The sequence below is a fragment of the Aotus nancymaae genome, unplaced genomic scaffold, assembly GCF_030222135.1.
Source record: "Aotus nancymaae isolate 86718 unplaced genomic scaffold, 86718_ANA_hifiasm-v0.15.2.pri h1tg000065l, whole genome shotgun sequence".
NCBI lineage: Eukaryota > Metazoa > Chordata > Mammalia > Primates > Aotidae > Aotus > Aotus nancymaae.
Genome location: NW_026988480.1, coordinates 4,961,090 through 4,977,482, shown reverse-complemented (window position 1 = coordinate 4,977,482; position 16,393 = coordinate 4,961,090). Strand labels below are relative to the sequence as shown.

The 16,393-nt window shown below is 46.3% G+C and overlaps 1 protein-coding gene across 14 annotated transcripts in view; it reads left to right on the top strand.

Moving 5' to 3' along the window:
- IKZF1 (IKAROS family zinc finger 1) overlaps positions 1–9,234 on the top strand; it is a 99,302-nt gene extending 90,068 nt beyond the window's left edge. For all 14 annotated transcript variants that reach the window (XM_064366679.1, XM_064366678.1, XM_012458762.2 and 11 more), the window contains one exon: positions 4,699–9,234. In XM_064366679.1, coding sequence (XP_064222749.1) covers positions 4,699–5,408 — 710 coding nt within the window. In that variant the 3' untranslated portion in view covers positions 5,409–9,234. The remainder of the gene's footprint in view (positions 1–4,698) is intronic.
- Positions 9,235–16,393: the final 7,159 nt, after the last annotated feature.

The window sequence follows — 16,393 nt, the reverse complement described above, 5'->3', positions numbered from 1 at the left end:
TCACAAATCCCAACACCCAGAAATTACCAATATTAAAAACAGGGAAGCATCATTCCAAATGTCTTCCTATGCATATGTATGTGAGTGGATAGGCTGATGGATTGATGGATAGGTAAATAGGAAATAAATATCTTCATAAAGATTCCAACATATTATACATGCCTTAAATTCAAGAGGTGAAAAAAGACCCAAACAAAACTGGAGAACTGGCTTATCTTAAATATTCTCTCACATAAAGGAATATTATTTTTAAAGGCTCCTCTAAGATTAAAAATATGTATTATGTATTAAAAACATTAAGAAATTTGAATTATTTTTTAAATCCATTTGTTTCAATTTAAACAGTATCTACTGGCTCACTGCTTTGAAAAATAAAGACAGTATTTCAGTTCGCATTCAGCGTTCCAGTGTTCACGGTATCTTACTATTTTTACATTGTTCAACTTTGTAATATTCACATTCTGTTCTGTAATCATAATTCACAGTAGTTTATTTATTACTAACTCTATTTAAATAGATTCAAGGATCAGACCCTGCCCTTTTATCCCTATTTCTGTTTATTTTGATTAATCTCTTAATTGATTGGACTTTACATTCAAGCAACTTTTTTCAAAAAGTTTCTATAGGTGTTCTGTGATTGCATAGTGTTTGAGGACGTGGCCTGCTGCCTCTGTTTTTGATGAGCGTTTTGACAGAGCCTAGGGTCTTGGGTCGCTGTTTTGTTTTGTTTTCTCCCTTGAGAACTCTTTAGATTTTGCTGATGGCATTGCTTGTTGAATGTTGCTATGGAGACATCAAAGTCTAGTGTAACTGTTTCTTCTTTAAGGTGATTTGCATTTTATTCCTGAATGCCTGAGGGTTCTTTCTTTAACCTTGAAGTTAAATACCCTAATTAGGATGTATCTTGGTCTATTCATTCCGAATAAAAATTTCCTACCATTTTATCTAGAGAGTCCCTTTTTTCTCTATTTCTGGGAAATTCTCTTTTATAGAAACATGTTTTGTTCCATCTATTGTGATCTCTGTTGAGGGATACCAGTTGTCCGTATGTTAATTTGTCTTCCATATCTGTTAACAGTTCTTTACGTTTTTTGTTTATTTCTTTGTCTATTTTTACATTACTCACTGTTCTCTTGTGGTTTTCCTCTGTCAGTAATTTAATTTTTAGTAGTTCCTGTTCTATTACTTGCTATTTTTAATCCAGGCATTAATTCTGTAATAATATTATTTTTCTCCTTATTTTGTTTTCTGAAATCTGAAATCTCTTTCTTCCTCTTATTCTGTTGCTTTTGCATTTTATTTTGCGTATTTTTAAAATTGGTTCCATGTTGTGAAGCAATTATGAGGCATTTCCTCTCTTCTTGGAATTAAGGACTTTTTTCCCCTAGGATGGACTCAGTGGTCTGTGTTTTACTTCCTTTCTTTCCCTGTATTGCTAGAAAATATTTTCATAGTAACCATGACATTTCTTTTCATCTTGCTTGTTCTACTTGGTCTGATATAGTTTGATTGACGTTTCAACCTTCTTCCCACTATATATTTTTTTTTCCTGTGAGAGCTATTGAGTTTTCTAAATCCTGAATGAATGCCGAAGATGGGGTTGGAGGAGTTTGGTGAGGAAAAGTGCAGTCTTTGTTAAAATACTTTTCCTTTGCCTTCTCTCCCTCATCTGAAATTTAGCTAAATGCCCTAAGCCATCAGCACTGAACCAACTTGGGGAATGCTTCATCCCCACAGGAGATACTCTGGGGCCTTGGGCCATCTGCTTCTTCAGTGTAGACCACGGAGGACTTTGCTTCTGTCCCAGGGAGCCGGCAGGGGCTCACTTCTCCATGGTCATCTGATTCTTGCCAGCCAAGGTTTCAACTGCTGTTTTGATCAGGACAGGAAACACATACCTATTTGAATCATGTCTGTATAAATATGAGGCTATGAGAATGCTGAGGTTATTGTTGACTTGTACCTAAAGATTTGGAAATGAGATTAGCAGCCAAGCTTTGCCCTACATCTCATGCCAGAATTCTGTTTCTTTCCAGTCTTTGGGGGGTGTGTGTGTGTGTGTGTGTGTGTGTGTGTGTGTGTACTCATACACACCATAATGAAATACATATTATATATGTAGTTATATATATGTATTCGACGTCTATATGTGACATGTTCTTTCAGCTGATTGCTGTTGGTGAAATTTATAGGTTTTTATTTTTCTTGTTTTGTTGGATAGTAGGGAAGAGAAATTCTATGGGTAATTTCCATGTGCCACAGTAATCTGGCATATATGTTGATTTTTTTTCCTACACCCATTTGTTGTGATACCAAGTTTTGAAAACAACAGATTTCAGTGGTTGCTTGGGAAACCATGGAACCATGACTTGGGGAGAGACAGGATGATTAGGTGGGAAAGCATCTTTCTGGTGGGTCTGTAAAGACTTTCATGTTTAGCAAAATTGGCTACGAAGTCCATTCCCCTCCTTTTCTTGCCTTGATTCGGTAGAGGGATAGACTTGGATACAAACTAGAATGGATTTGTCCTGCTCTATAGTAAGAGTAACAGAACATTTAGTTGCTCAACACAAAAAAAAATGTGTTTGGTTTCAGCAATGTTATACAATTACTTTTTCTGACCTTTAATGGAGAGAAACACCACGTCTTTGGTCCCTACCATTGGCTTCATAGAGTTTTCATCCTGTTCTGTTTCTGGGAGGGTATAACTGGCCATGCACAAGTTTTCTTTCTGTAATCAGAGTATGTGCCACTTCTGACCACCAGTAGATGAAAACAGACAGAAAAGCTATCGTATGTTACATATCCATTACAAAAGACATGAAACTCAAAGGTACTTTATAGTATAATGGGGCATATATTCCTGGAAGATTCTTAACGGTCACAGAATCCATAAAAGGACTATTAGTAAATTTGTGAATTACAGGGTAGTTTATCTTTCTATTAGTAAGAACCAGCTGAAGGCCTCAGTGTCAGGTGCAGCGTGGGAGGTGGTGGAACCTTCCCTTGTCACCACCCCCATGAGCCACCATCAGCCATAACCTGCACTTTGGAGAAGTCTCGAATTATCCCTCACTCTTGCCCCTTTTCAATCTGTTCTTTCCACAGTGAATGAGAAGGCCACTTCTTCCTTCAAACCCTTCAGTGGTTTTCATTTTCCTTTAGACAAAGTATCTGCCTGGCTGGCCTCTGCCTGTCTCTCCTGCGTATCTCTCCAGCACTGCCCCCACCTGGGGCTCTGGTTCCCTGACCTTCACCTGGTCCTGCCACACCTCCTAGCCTCTTCTCCCTTCAGAACCTTCCTTCTTGTTATCCCCGACACTGGGACACAAAACCCTCCTTGTCTGGCTGACTCTTACAAGATCAGAAGCCTGTGCAATGCTCTCATAGCAAGCTCCCCTTGTCTTCATGGATTTCTCAGATGGAAGGAATTATCTGTGCGATCATGCATGAACTTCTACCTACCCTCCCGTGGTAGCTGTCTGCTGCTTAGGATGGGGACCACTCTCACTTGCTCACCGTTCTGTCCCTCTGTCCCGTCCAGATGTGTTGAAGAAAGGAAATATACAGAATAGGGGTAAAATATAAACTGTTCAGACATTCCCTGGATGGGCTCGTGTGCTTTGATTCATTAATGTACCACCACTGAGAGTAGAACACAGCTACAGTCTTGCCAGTAAGGGTGCAGTTACTGTCATTAATGAATTTCCTAATTAAGCCATGATTGTTGAGAAGGTGTGTCTTCAAGAAATTTTTTTTTTAGTAAGATGTTTACTCCAAAGCAAATTGAACAAGCCAAATCTAGGCTCCTGTTTCACCATTGTCAGGGAAATGAGCTCATGGACTCCTGTGAACTGATGATGTTACATCAGAAGTTTCTCGAGGCCAGGGCCCAATCACTGCTGACGCCTCTACAGTAGTTACATCAGTAGTTCTCAGTACTTTTTTAAAATAACAGATGAATAGCAAGTGTTTTCCCCATAGCTTCCTTGCCGCGCCTCCTGCCTTCCATCGCATGTTTCTGCGGAGCCCTGCTTCAGGCCTGCCAACTACAGAAACCTGCTTTTAAGTCTGAGTATCCTTTCCGCTCTCATCACAGATCAGAGCTCATCTACCTTTCGGTTGTTTGTCAAAAATGTGTCATTTTATTATAAAAAATATACGGTCATCACGGATCTCGATTAAATTTTATGCCAGATCATTAAAATTATTAAATGTAATTATTAAAATTACTAAACATCCCATATTTTAAATATATTGTATATAATGAATAATGATAATTATTGTGTATTTTAAATCAATAAATGTAGAATTTAGTTGTGAATTACTGAGAACACTCTACTGAAAATGCATCATTTAAAATACGCTATTTCAAACATGAAATGAAATACAGTAATATAATTCAATTCAAGTCAATTAATCTTTGGTTCCCCTATTTACTCATTCATCCAACAAAATCTCTTTAAGTGCCTATGATGGGTAGGTCCTGGCTCGTTGCCCCCCTAGACAGATGCATGGGGTGTGGTGCAGGTGTGATGTGTCCACAGGTGTGTGTGTAGGTGTGCAGGTGTGGGGTCCGCAGGCGCGCTAGACCCCCAGGCAGTGTTCTCCTTCCCCTCCCCAGGCGTAGATTTCAGCTGGGACCTGACCGGTTCCAGAGGTGGTCGCCCTCCACTCACTGTCACCTGCTTCCCACAGGGGAGAAGGGCCTGTCCGACATGCCCTATGACAGCAGCGCCAGCTACGAGAAGGAGAACGAGATGATGAAGTCCCACGTGATGGACCAAGCCATCAACAACGCCATCAACTACCTGGGGGCCGAGTCCCTGCGCCCGCTGGTGCAAACGCCCCCAGGCGGCCCCGAGGTAGTCCCGGTCATCAGCTCCATGTACCAGCTGCACAAGCCGCTCGCGGAGGGCACCCCGCGCTCCAACCACTCAGCCCAGGACAGCGCCGTGGAGAACCTGCTGCTGCTCTCCAAGGCCAAGTCGGTGCCCTCGGAGCGCGAGGCGTCCCCGAGCAACAGCTGCCAAGACTCCACGGACACCGAGAGCAACAACGAGGAGCAGCGCGGCGGCCTCATCTACCTGACCAACCACATCGCCCCGCACGCGCGCAACGGGCTGTCGCTCAAGGAGGAGCACCGCGCCTACGACCTGCTGCGCGCCGCCTCCGAGAACTCGCAGGACGCGCTCCGCGTGGTCAGCACCAGCGGGGAGCAGATGAAGGTGTACAAGTGCGAACACTGCCGGGTGCTCTTCCTGGATCACGTCATGTACACCATCCACATGGGCTGCCACGGCTTCCGTGATCCTTTTGAGTGCAACATGTGCGGCTACCACAGCCAGGACCGGTACGAGTTCTCGTCGCACATAACGCGGGGGGAGCATCGCTTCCACATGAGCTAAAGCACCCCGCGCCCCCCGACCCACCCCCAGGAAAAGCACAAGGACTGCCGCCTCCTCGCTCCCGCCAGCAGCATAGACTGGACTGGACCAGATAACGTTGTGCTTGGATTTGTAGCTGTTTTTCGTTTTATGTTTGAGTTGGTTGGGGTTTCATTTGCTTTTGAAAAGATTTTTATTTTTAGAGGCAGGGCTGCATTGGGAGCACCCAGAACTGCTACCTTCCTCGATGTTTCCCCAGACTGCTGGCTGAGATTCCCTCACCTGTTGCTTCCTAGAATCCCCTTCTCCAAATGATTAGTCTAAATTTTCAGAGAGAAATAGATAAAACAGGCCACAGCCCGGGAAGGAGCATGCTGGTCTCTGTGCTAAGCACGGGGTTCACACGCCAGGTCTTTTCCAGTCCCCAGACACAGGGAGCACAGCCCCTGTCTGTGGCTCTGCCAGTGAGCAGACAGACAGGACAGATGTGCCACCACCCAAGTGCCCATACAGCAGGGCCAACAGTCTGTGCCCAGGCCAGCTTCGGGCCACATGCAGCTAGGGCTGAGAGGCTGCACTTTTGAGAGAAAATGCTATTTTAAGTCATATTCTGCATAGGAAAATAAACCGTTTGGGGAAAGTCCTGTCTGTCTAACTGCCCTGGGTGGAGGGAGAGGTCAGGCTAGGGCCTTTCAGCTCCTCCTGGATTTGCTGGCTTTGCAGAAACTGCTCAGATGGCCTGAGCCTCCCAAGGCTTGCTGCCGGCATAGGAGGAGCCAGTCTTCCTGTGGGCATATCTGGGGAGCCCAGTTCCCCACTTTTTCACTCCCATGCCTTTAATGGCCCCCAAAGTCTATCACTACAATTTAAACACCAGTCCCGAAATTTGGATCTTCATTATTTTTGAACCTCTCAAACGGCAACATTCGTTGGAAACCAAAGCTTTATTTCAGATCTGTTCCTTCCCTGACTGGTTCCACCTAAGAGCAGAAGAAGCCTCTTTTCCTGAAGAAATCCAGTCCTAGTCCTCATTTTAGTTACGTACATCTGTTTGTAGCCACAAGCCTGAATTTCTCAGTGTTGGTAAATTTCTTTTCCTCTTCTCACTGTATATTATTCTCATTTCAAAGCCCATAAAAGAGTGATTTAGAATGATCATTAATTTTCAGCTTAATGAAATATGTGAAGCCCAGCATGTCTCTTGCTCACACAAAGAACTCACCTGTTTGAAACTAAGCTTTCAAGCTCTTTTCCGTAAAGGCAAAGCAGCATATGTGATCACATATACATAGGACGGCTGGCTCTGCACCTGTGGGATATTGGAACGCACAGGGCAACCGAGGGACTGAGCCAGACCCTCGGATAGTAATGCCACCAGATCCCTCAGGAAAGAGGAGGCAGGTGGCACTGCAAGTGAGAACCCCGCCAATCCATGCTATGACATGGAGGCACTGAAGCCCAAGAAAGGTGTGTGGAGATTCTAATCCCAACCAGCAAAGGTCTCCTTCAAAATTAATGCTGTCATTAAGGTCATTACTCTCAACCACCTAGGCAATGAAGAATATACCATTTCAAATATTTACAACACTTCACCAACACTGTCCCAAGATGAAGCAGCAGAGGGGAAATTGTACATAAGCACCTCAGCATTTAATCCAAACAGGGGTACTTAGTCTCAGCACTATGACATTTCGGGCTGAATACTTATTTGATGGGAGGGAGCTCTCCTGTGCATCGTAGGATATTTAGCAGCATCCCTGGTCACTACCCAGTAGATGCCAGTAGCACCCCAAATTGACAACCCAAACTGTATCCATGTATCACCAACTGTTCCCTTTGAGGAGAAATCACTCCTGTTGGAGAGCCACGGACCTAAATGAATTCTAAACCCATCAAAGGTCTGGGAAGCCTTCCAAGAAAAAAATAAAATAAAATAAAATAAAGCACTTGAAGAATATTCTCAATATTCCCAGTCAGCAGTATCAAGCCTGACTTGTGATCCTGTGGAATCATTATAAATTCTATAAATGAATTATTCCCCTTCAGTCTTCAAAAACATATTTCCTCATAAACATTTGAGTTTTGTGGAAAGGATGGAGTTTACAAAGATACCATTCTTGAGTCATGGATTTCTCTGCTTACGGAAGGGTGTGGCATTTGGAAGCTGGAATAAACAACATTGCCGCACCAATGCACTGAGTGGAGGAAGAGAGAGGAGCAAGGGCTTTAGACAGCACTCATTCAATATGCAATTACAGAGAAAGATGCGCCTTATCCAAGTTAACATCTCTAAGGTGAGAGCCTTCTTAGGGTCTCTCTAAGAGACTCTCTTGAGTTTGTTGCAAATTTCACCTACTCTGTCCTTTTCCGTTCATCCCACTGTGTCAATTGGTTGAAGGGAGTTATTTTTTCAAGTGGAATTGAAACAAAGCTCCAACCAGAACTGTAAATAGTGGCTGCAGGAATTCTTTTCTAAACTGCTTTGCCCTTTCCTCTCACTGCCTTTTATAGCCAATATAAATGTCTCTTTCCATACCTTCTGTTGTGGTTTTATAGTGTCACACCATTTTTCTTTGAAACTATTGTATTTAAAGTAAGGTTTCATATTATGTCAGCAAGTAATTAACTTATGTTTGAAAGGTGGTCATATCATGTACCAAAAGTTGCTGAAGTTTCTCTTCTAGCTGGTAAAAGTAGGAGTTTGCATGACCTCACACTTTTCGTTGTGTAGTTTGTTCTGTTGTATGATGGCGTGAGTGTGTGTCTTGGGTACCGCTGTGTACTGCTGTGTGCCTAGATGCCATGCACTCTCATTGTGTTTGAAGTAAATATTGGAGACAGGAGGGTTACCCACAACAGCTTGGCCTGTTGATTACAGCTAGAAATCACTGTTTTTTGTTCCCTCCCGCTCCCTGCCATCCAGCTTCCCAGGATGTGGATAGCCTGAATCTCAGCTCCTCGCCTCATATTCCTTCTGTAATTTGTACCTAGGGAGTGTGATTATCCTAATCCAAGAGTCACTAAAAATCGTCGCATTATCATTGCATTATCACCAAAGGACAAGTCCTAGCACCAGTTGCTTCAGATAGCAGCATGTCCCATTTCAAATTTAGAATGAGCCACATAATAAAATCTTAGAATCTTCCTTGAGAAAGAGCTACCTGAGATGTAGGTTTGTTATATGGTTTTCCCCCATTTTGTGCTTTTCTCTCTTTTTTTTTTTTTTTTGTTTTGACTGCACTATGAGTTTTGTCGTGTCCTTTTCTTGCCAAAACAAACACGAGATGAACTGGACTTATTCAGAAAAATCATGACACCAGTGTATCCTTCATTTCTTCAGTTCCAGCAATAATGAATGGTAAACTCTTTTAAAATCCGTATCTCTCTCATTCATTTCAATGTATTTTTACTTTAAGATGAACCAAAATTATTAGACTTATTTAAGATGTACAGGCATCAGAAAAAAAGAAGCACATAAGCTTTCGGTGCGATGGCACTCACTGTGAACATGTGTAACCACATATTAATATGCAATATTGTTTCCAATACTTTCTAATACACTTTTTTATAATGTTGTGTGTGGTGATTGTTCAGGTCGAATCTGTTGTATCCAGTACAGCTTTAGGTCTTCAGCTGCCCTTCTGGCGAGTACATGCACAGGATTGTAAATGAGAAATTCAGTCATAATATTTCCAGTCTGCCTCTATGATGATGTTAAATTATTGCTGTTTACCTGTGAACAAGGGATGTACCACTGGAGGAATAGAGTATCCTTTTGTACACATTTTGAAATGCTTCTTCTGTAGTGATAGAACAAATAAATGCAACGAATACTCTGTTTGCCCTATCCCATGAAGTCCGCACTGCCATGAGAGAAGACCCAGCAGCAGAGCAGGAATCTGCCTACACTTTCTCCCAGTGAGATCCCAGTATGAGAGGGAGAAGAGATGGGACAGCGGCAGTACCACTTGGGAACATGTGTGGTATCGTGTGGCTGGTGCAGCAGCTCAGCGCAGCAGACCTCCCGTCTGCAACAGTGCTGGGCAAGGGGATTCTAAGTCCCAGTCTTGAGAGTGGGTGGTGATAGAGGGCAACAAGAGATACATTTCCAGTTCTCCACTGCAGTATGCGGCAGTCATTCCCTGAGTGGCCGGGCCCAGGGTGGTGGCAGCACAGAGGGCAGAGTGACCACAGTGAGTACACCTTCAGCATAGCCACTTTGCAGAGCCGCAAGGGCTGGGCCAGTGCTGGGAGGTTCGTCTGGGCTCTGCTGTGAAATCTCACTACTGCAGACTCTCTGGTGAAAATCCTTGTGCCTTTCGAATGAAGAGCCAGATATCATTTGGGTTCAGATCTAGCCAATCAAGTCAGGTGACTACCTTTAGTGTGGCACAACATCAGGTCCGAACAAGACGAAACTCCAGTGAAATAAACTGTATTGGGTTTCACATCAGGGCCTGGCACCACTACCCAAGCAGGACTTTTGAAAATGTCTTTGCCAAGGCAGCATCTTTAGGTTATCTCATTGAGGGATCATGTTGTATCTATGTACATATACATATAATGATATATCTGTTTACAAATCTGTTCAGCCATTTTTATAGCTACACCTTGCATATTTCCCAGTGATCACGGTGCAAAAAAAATAAAGAATATCTACAGTTAGTTAAAACATAGCCTGGACTCAAACTAAGAGGGAAAAGTAATTTAGAAGGGTGGGGGTAGAACAAGAAGATGATAAAGATGTTGATGTATATTTTTGTAACACTGTAAAATACAGGCTAGCAGCTCAATGCCTTAGGAAGCTAGACCAGCAACATACTGACATGAAAAAGAGGTTCCAGAACTCTTTTAGGAGCCACAGGAAGGATGACAGGCTTCATTTGTTAGTTTTCACTACTTTGTCTTTTGCAGAAGAATTATCCTCAACATAGCCTTTTGATGCTATAAATCTTCAGTGTTCATTTACCCTCTCTGGTCTCCTGGAAACAGCTGCCAGCCGCATTTCACTTCTCTTCCTGAGGAGTGGGGTAAATATAAAAGTCAAGCTATAGTTTAGATGTTACTATAGAATTTTGGAATTGGAAATTTAAAATCAGGACTGGGGACTAGGAGACCCAAAATTCCTGATCTCATTTCTGATGAATTTGCCTCATTTTCTGTCAAAATAAAGTGTCGGAGGTTGTGACTCCTTGGTGAAACCCTCTCACACTCTCATTGGAAGCACATGGGTTCTCAAGGAACAAAATCCCTTTGACTGTTTGCAAAACTCATGTCTTGTCTTCTACAGCCTCTCAACTCCAACACAGGGCCAGGCACAAAAGAGACACTCAAGGTATTGAGCAATAAAGACCTGGAGGAAGTTCTCAGACAACCAAAGCAGAAACTCCATGTTCCTCCAAAGCCCAGGATATCCATCTGAAAACTTCTGGCCTTTTCTCTGCACTAGAACCCAGAACTGCTGGCACAGGGTTGCTGTGCAGAGCTGAAGTCAAAATGTTGCTGTTGCCTGTACAGATCTGTCTTCTCTGCCTTTTTGCAAATCATCTGCCCGTAACTTCCTCTAAGGAGGCAGAAAGGGATTCCCCGTGGCTCTTAGAATAGCAACCCTGCCCTCAGCATCCTAGGCTCCCATTGGCTTCTCCTGCCATTAAACAGGCCTGAGCAAAACCACCCCCCAGTTTTGGGCTGCCATGAGACTCCCTCATGGACTGCAGTCTTGCCCAGGCTCCATTGCCTTCAGTCATCTCCCAGGATTTTATTTCCCAAATGCAGCTCAGAATCACCTGAGTGGCTATTAAAACTGCAGCTTTCAGAAACCTCCTTCTGAACATTCTGGAGCTGGAGGTCTGGACACAGCCCACCCACGAGGTGTGGGACTAGCCCCCAAATTGTGCTAAGCAGATTTCCAGTCCATTCCTCCTTGAGACATTTACACCCTTGCCTCACTTCCTGGGCCTAAACCCATTTTTGTAGGGAAGGAAAGGAATCAATAATAGTCTCTTTTTTTTTTCCTCCCAAGTTTGAAACAACCCAGATATTATACATAAAAGAAGCAACAAGTGGGAAACAAAAAAAAAATAGCTTTCTTACTCATAAAACTGAGAGGAGAGGACATAGCTTCACGGTGTGACCCCAGCGGGCATTACACCCGTCCTGCGTTAGATAGACTTGCCACCTGGCCACAGGTAGCAATTAAGCTCAGGAGCCCCCAGCAAAGGCTGAGCCCTGCCCTACAGGATGGGGAGAGGGGACCAGACTCTGCACGCTACAGGTGGCAGAACCCCTTGGAGCAAGAGGAAGTGCACTGGGTTCCTACAACCAGACTCAAGTTCAAGCCACTCCTTTCCTCCTGGGGTCCAACAAGGGGCTTTACCAAAGTCCATCCACATGGAAACAGGAGGCAAGAAAAGAGAGTCCACAGCCATCCCCGCATCACCCCCTGGATCTCAGCGTGTTTCCCCTAGTGGAGAAGCCAAGCCTGTTCATCTGGACCTCCATGGTCCACTAAGATGGGAGGCCATGCCTCAGCTGCCATTGGCCTCCGCAGTGACTCTCAGTGTCACAGTGCCTCTCTCTGGCTGCACTTCAGTGGGAGCCTCCTAAAGGCCTCCCTGCCCCCTCAATCTCCTTAGTCCAACCAAGCCTTCTGAGTTCTCAATAGTGATTGTGTTAAAGCAGGAAACTGATCAGTCACTGACCCTGCCCTGCACACAGATCTCCCCTGGTTTCCTGCTACTTCAAAACCAAGTGCCATTTTCTCAGCCAGGAGCTCAAGGAGGCCCTGCCTTAGAGGTGTCCCTCTGGCCACGTTGAGATGTGCATATGGCATGGTGGTTAGGAACAGGACTCTGGAGCTGCCAAGCCTGGGTTTGAATGTCTGCTCCATACATTAAGGCTTTATGACATTGGACACATGGCCTAACCTCTCTGAGCCCCAGTTTTCTCCTTACTGAAAGCCGTGAGGGTTATAGCGAGCAAGGATTAAATCCTCAATGTCTGTGGAGCACTGGGCTCTGTGTTGCGGGAGTGGCTGCTCAGCCTTTCTTGCCTCGCCCGACGTTTGTATAGCACCGTCTAGCCCCCTTATCTCACTCCAGCTGCGTGACAGCCAAGCAAGACAGAGACCATCCACATCCCCCTTAGAGATCAGACAGTTGTGCCTGGGAAGCACCAAACCGCCTTTGTAGCCACACTCATGTTCTGCATGAGCCTGGGGAAGATGATATGTGCCCCATCGTAAAGTGAAAGAAGCATCTCAGGGCTCCACAGAGCACTCAGAGTCCAGTGCAGCAGAGGCAGAATGGGCCCAGGCCCCTCAGTCCCTGTCTTCTCCTGGTTCCCATTCCATCTCGGCAGTGCCACCTCCAGGGAGGATATGGGATTTGATACACAGGAATGACAGGTTTTGCAATCCCATGGCTTCTGAATTCCAGGGAGGGGAGGAGAAAGCTGCGGGTGAAAACCCGCTTCAGAGGAGTTTCCCTTGGCTGCCTCCTCAACCAAACTCATCCACAAATTGCACATCAAGTTTCCCAGCCTCCATCTCAGTGAGCAGGCCCCTTCACTTCAGAGAATTCAGAGGCCTCTCCAGGGCATATGCCAGGGCAGGCACAGAGCGAGGACGTGGGGTTGGGGGTTCGGGAGGGCTCTGGTCCCCTCCAGCCCCGCAGAGCATGCAAGGCAGTTGAGCTACCGGAGAGCTGGTCCCTGAGAGTATGGAGAATGCATGAATCTGAACTAGAAACAGAAGGGCGGGAGGACCAGAAAAAGAAATGCGAGCCAAACAGAGGCTGGGCAATGAAGGGCTATTTCAGAGCGCTGGAAACACAAGCTAAGCTAAGCATCAGGGGCCTGGGAGAGCTCTGCAAAATATCAGGAAGCCTAAAAGCATCTAGTCAAAGATGAGCGCAATTACAAGTACACTGAAGACCAAGGACAAGAGCAGGAGCGTTTCCCCAATTAGACAGTGTCCCTTCTGTGTCCCTGCCACCAACACACAATGACACATTTGACTTTTGACTTCATTCTGTTGTCTCTGCACTGCATCTTATCCCTGGCTCTTCCTAATCTTAAGATCCTTCACTGGTTTGCTGAATAACTTGAGCTGCAAAGGGGGAAACTGGGAAGTAGGGAATAAAGTAAATCAATTTCTTCTTGACACAAGAGACACTCCTGACGTCACATAATGACCTGACCTACTCACATCACATCACTCCTGAGCCCTCAGTGCCTGGCTGTGTGCTGGGATCAAGGCTCACAGCATCACAGGGGTTGGGGACTGTAACCACCTGCTTGTGCCATGTGTACTCCCTGTCTGTCTCTATGAATACCATTGTCACCTCCAGTTCTGCAGATGAGGATTTTGAAGCTTGGAAAAGCTGAGTAACCTGCCTGGGGTCACACAGCTGAAAAGTACTAGGACCAGCTCTTGCCCCTGGGCGTCTGGCTCCCGTGCCTGCCCTCCAGAAAGCACGGGGAGAAATGACCCAGCACAAACGTGATTATGAAGCAAGGTGCAGTGAAAAGTGTTCTAAAGTGATAAAGCCCAGTGGAAGGAAACGTCACTTCTCCCTGGAAGAGATCTTGTCTGATTCCAGCTTTTCAGAATGACTGGGATTTTGACATTGGAAGCAGCGGGGCAGCAAATATGAATGAAATCTATTGTGTGTCAGAACCAGAAGTCCAGCGGCAGTAGCCCCGTTTGTCTGGGAAGGAGTACTCAAGGAGAAAAAAATGGGAGATCAATTCAGAAATGTAGATTGAGGACAGACAGGAGGAGTTTGAGCAGGTGAGTAGGGAGGCATCCAGGAGCCTTAGGAGGTGAGAAGGAGGGGGTGTGCAACAGGAACTCTGGAGACAGGGATGGGGGCCATGCCGTCCCGGCAGAAGAGAGGCGTTACCCAGAGCAGGTGTGCTGACGCCAGCCAGCAGAAGACAGGAGAGGAGAGAAGCAGAAGGAGAGGACCAGACTCTGTCACAAGGACGCAGGCTTCATGAGCAGGGATTTTTTTTTTTTTTAATTTAGTGCCATATCCTCAGTGTCAAAAAGAGTACCTGGAACATAGTAGATGTTCAATAAACATTTGTTGCGTAACATCTATTTAAGATAATTAAATCTATTTTTCTTTGAAGAGAGGTGAGGAGTTGAAACCTAGTCTCAGAGCGTATATGAGCCATCACTGAGAAAAGGGAAAATGGGCAGAGGATTTGAGGAGGGGAACTTGGTTTTGTGTAAGCACGAGTGGGACAGCCGGGTCCCCGTGGATGGCTGATGCATTTGGGAGTCATGAGGCATGGGTTCACATAACAGGGGCTGTGACAGGCACATGTCACCTCAGGAAAAAGGTGGAGGCACGGGATGACTCTGGGGAGCATGGGGAGAGGAGAAACAGGAGGAATTGGGCAAAGGAAATAAGTGGCTGCTCCAGGTAGGAAGGCCGTTGGGGACAGCATCTCAGATTTGCTTTTTTAATTCAAAAAGAGAGGCCCATAAATAGGTTCAATAAAGCAGATGGAATGAGGAAGGGGGCAGAGATGAGGCCACTGGACCAGGTATTTAGGATACTGGCAATGACCTTCAAGTGGTGGGCAGCAGCAGGCTGCAAGGGTGGCAGAGGCGGGCTCTGGAGAGCAGCCAGCAGAGAAGACGGGACCCTGCAGCGCAGCCCAGGCCGCGTGGGGGCTGATGCTTTAGAAAGGCCAGGTTCTTGGCTGCATTTTCCTAAGGAGAAAGGTCTCATGAGGACGTTCCCTTGCTTTTCCAGCTTTTTGACACGGTCAAGACAGTAACAAGGTGGCCATCCCTTGAACTCTGCCTCCTGTCCATGTCTGGGATCTGGGCTGCTCAAGGCAGGCTGCATCACCTTCCAGCTCCAGGAGTGGCCCGGCAGGTCCTGGAGCAGCAGCCTGGCCCCTGCCCATGGCCCTCCTCCCTGGCATTAGGCCCTGGGCCTGGGCTGAGCAGATGGCCCTGGCGACTCAGTGAATCGGCACCATGGGAAGCAGATGCACCCGCCATGGGTCCCCGGGCACAACTGGAACCTGCTGGGGGAGGAAATTTGCATAATAAGGATAATTTGGTACCAAAACTGTCCCCTGAACTGAACTGCATGGATCTCGATACAGTGAACAAATTTCACTTCTTCTTTCCCATGTTTTGTCAAACCAACTGGTTGTGACGTTGAGTGTGTGAATTGTCCCAAGGTTTCTCTTTCTCTGCCCCATGAGTCAGCCCTGGCCTCTCTCTCCAGTTGGCTACCCCCAACCCAAGGAGGCGCCATGCACACGTATTTGGGCCTCTCCCGAACAAGGCCACCCCAAGACCTCCCTCTGTGGGCGCGACCACGCGGGATCCCAGGCTCCCAGAAGGCCTCAGTGGCTGTGGCCTCCTTTCCGCCACCGTCTCACGGTGCTGTTCCTCCCCAGGCACCTGCGAGAGCTTCCTCATTGTCATCCTCCCTCCAGCTTCCTGTGGGTAGAGGGTGGGCTGGGCCCCACAGTAAGGAGGCTGTGCAGTTTCAGGGCCCCTCAATTCAATTCCCCTTTCAGGGACCTCCTCCCTCTGGGCACTGCCCTGATCCCCACCCTCAGTGGGCACTGACCTTTGTAAAACCCTCTGTAAATCCCCTCTGCCCACACCCACTTCCCACCTCTGCGAGCACCACGATTCCTTTTTTAAGTTGGTTTCATACCACCCCATGGGAGAACAGTGGTGTGTTTACATGCATTGATAGGAAATTAAAGCCGGTACGCATGGAGGCAGGGACCCTGAGAGCTGCGGGAAGCTGGTCAGCTGGTGTCCCGGGTCAGATCCCCATCTCCAGGAAAGCATTGAGCCTCAGTGAGATGTGAATGCAAATGATCCCTCCAGCTTCCTCCCAACATCCAAATCACACCTGATTCCCAGGTTCCCTCTCACCACAGGGACCTGCTGGGCCTGGGAAGTCTTCCCGTGCCCGGCTGCCTGCTGAGTTCTTCTGGGACAAGGCAGAACTTATTGCATC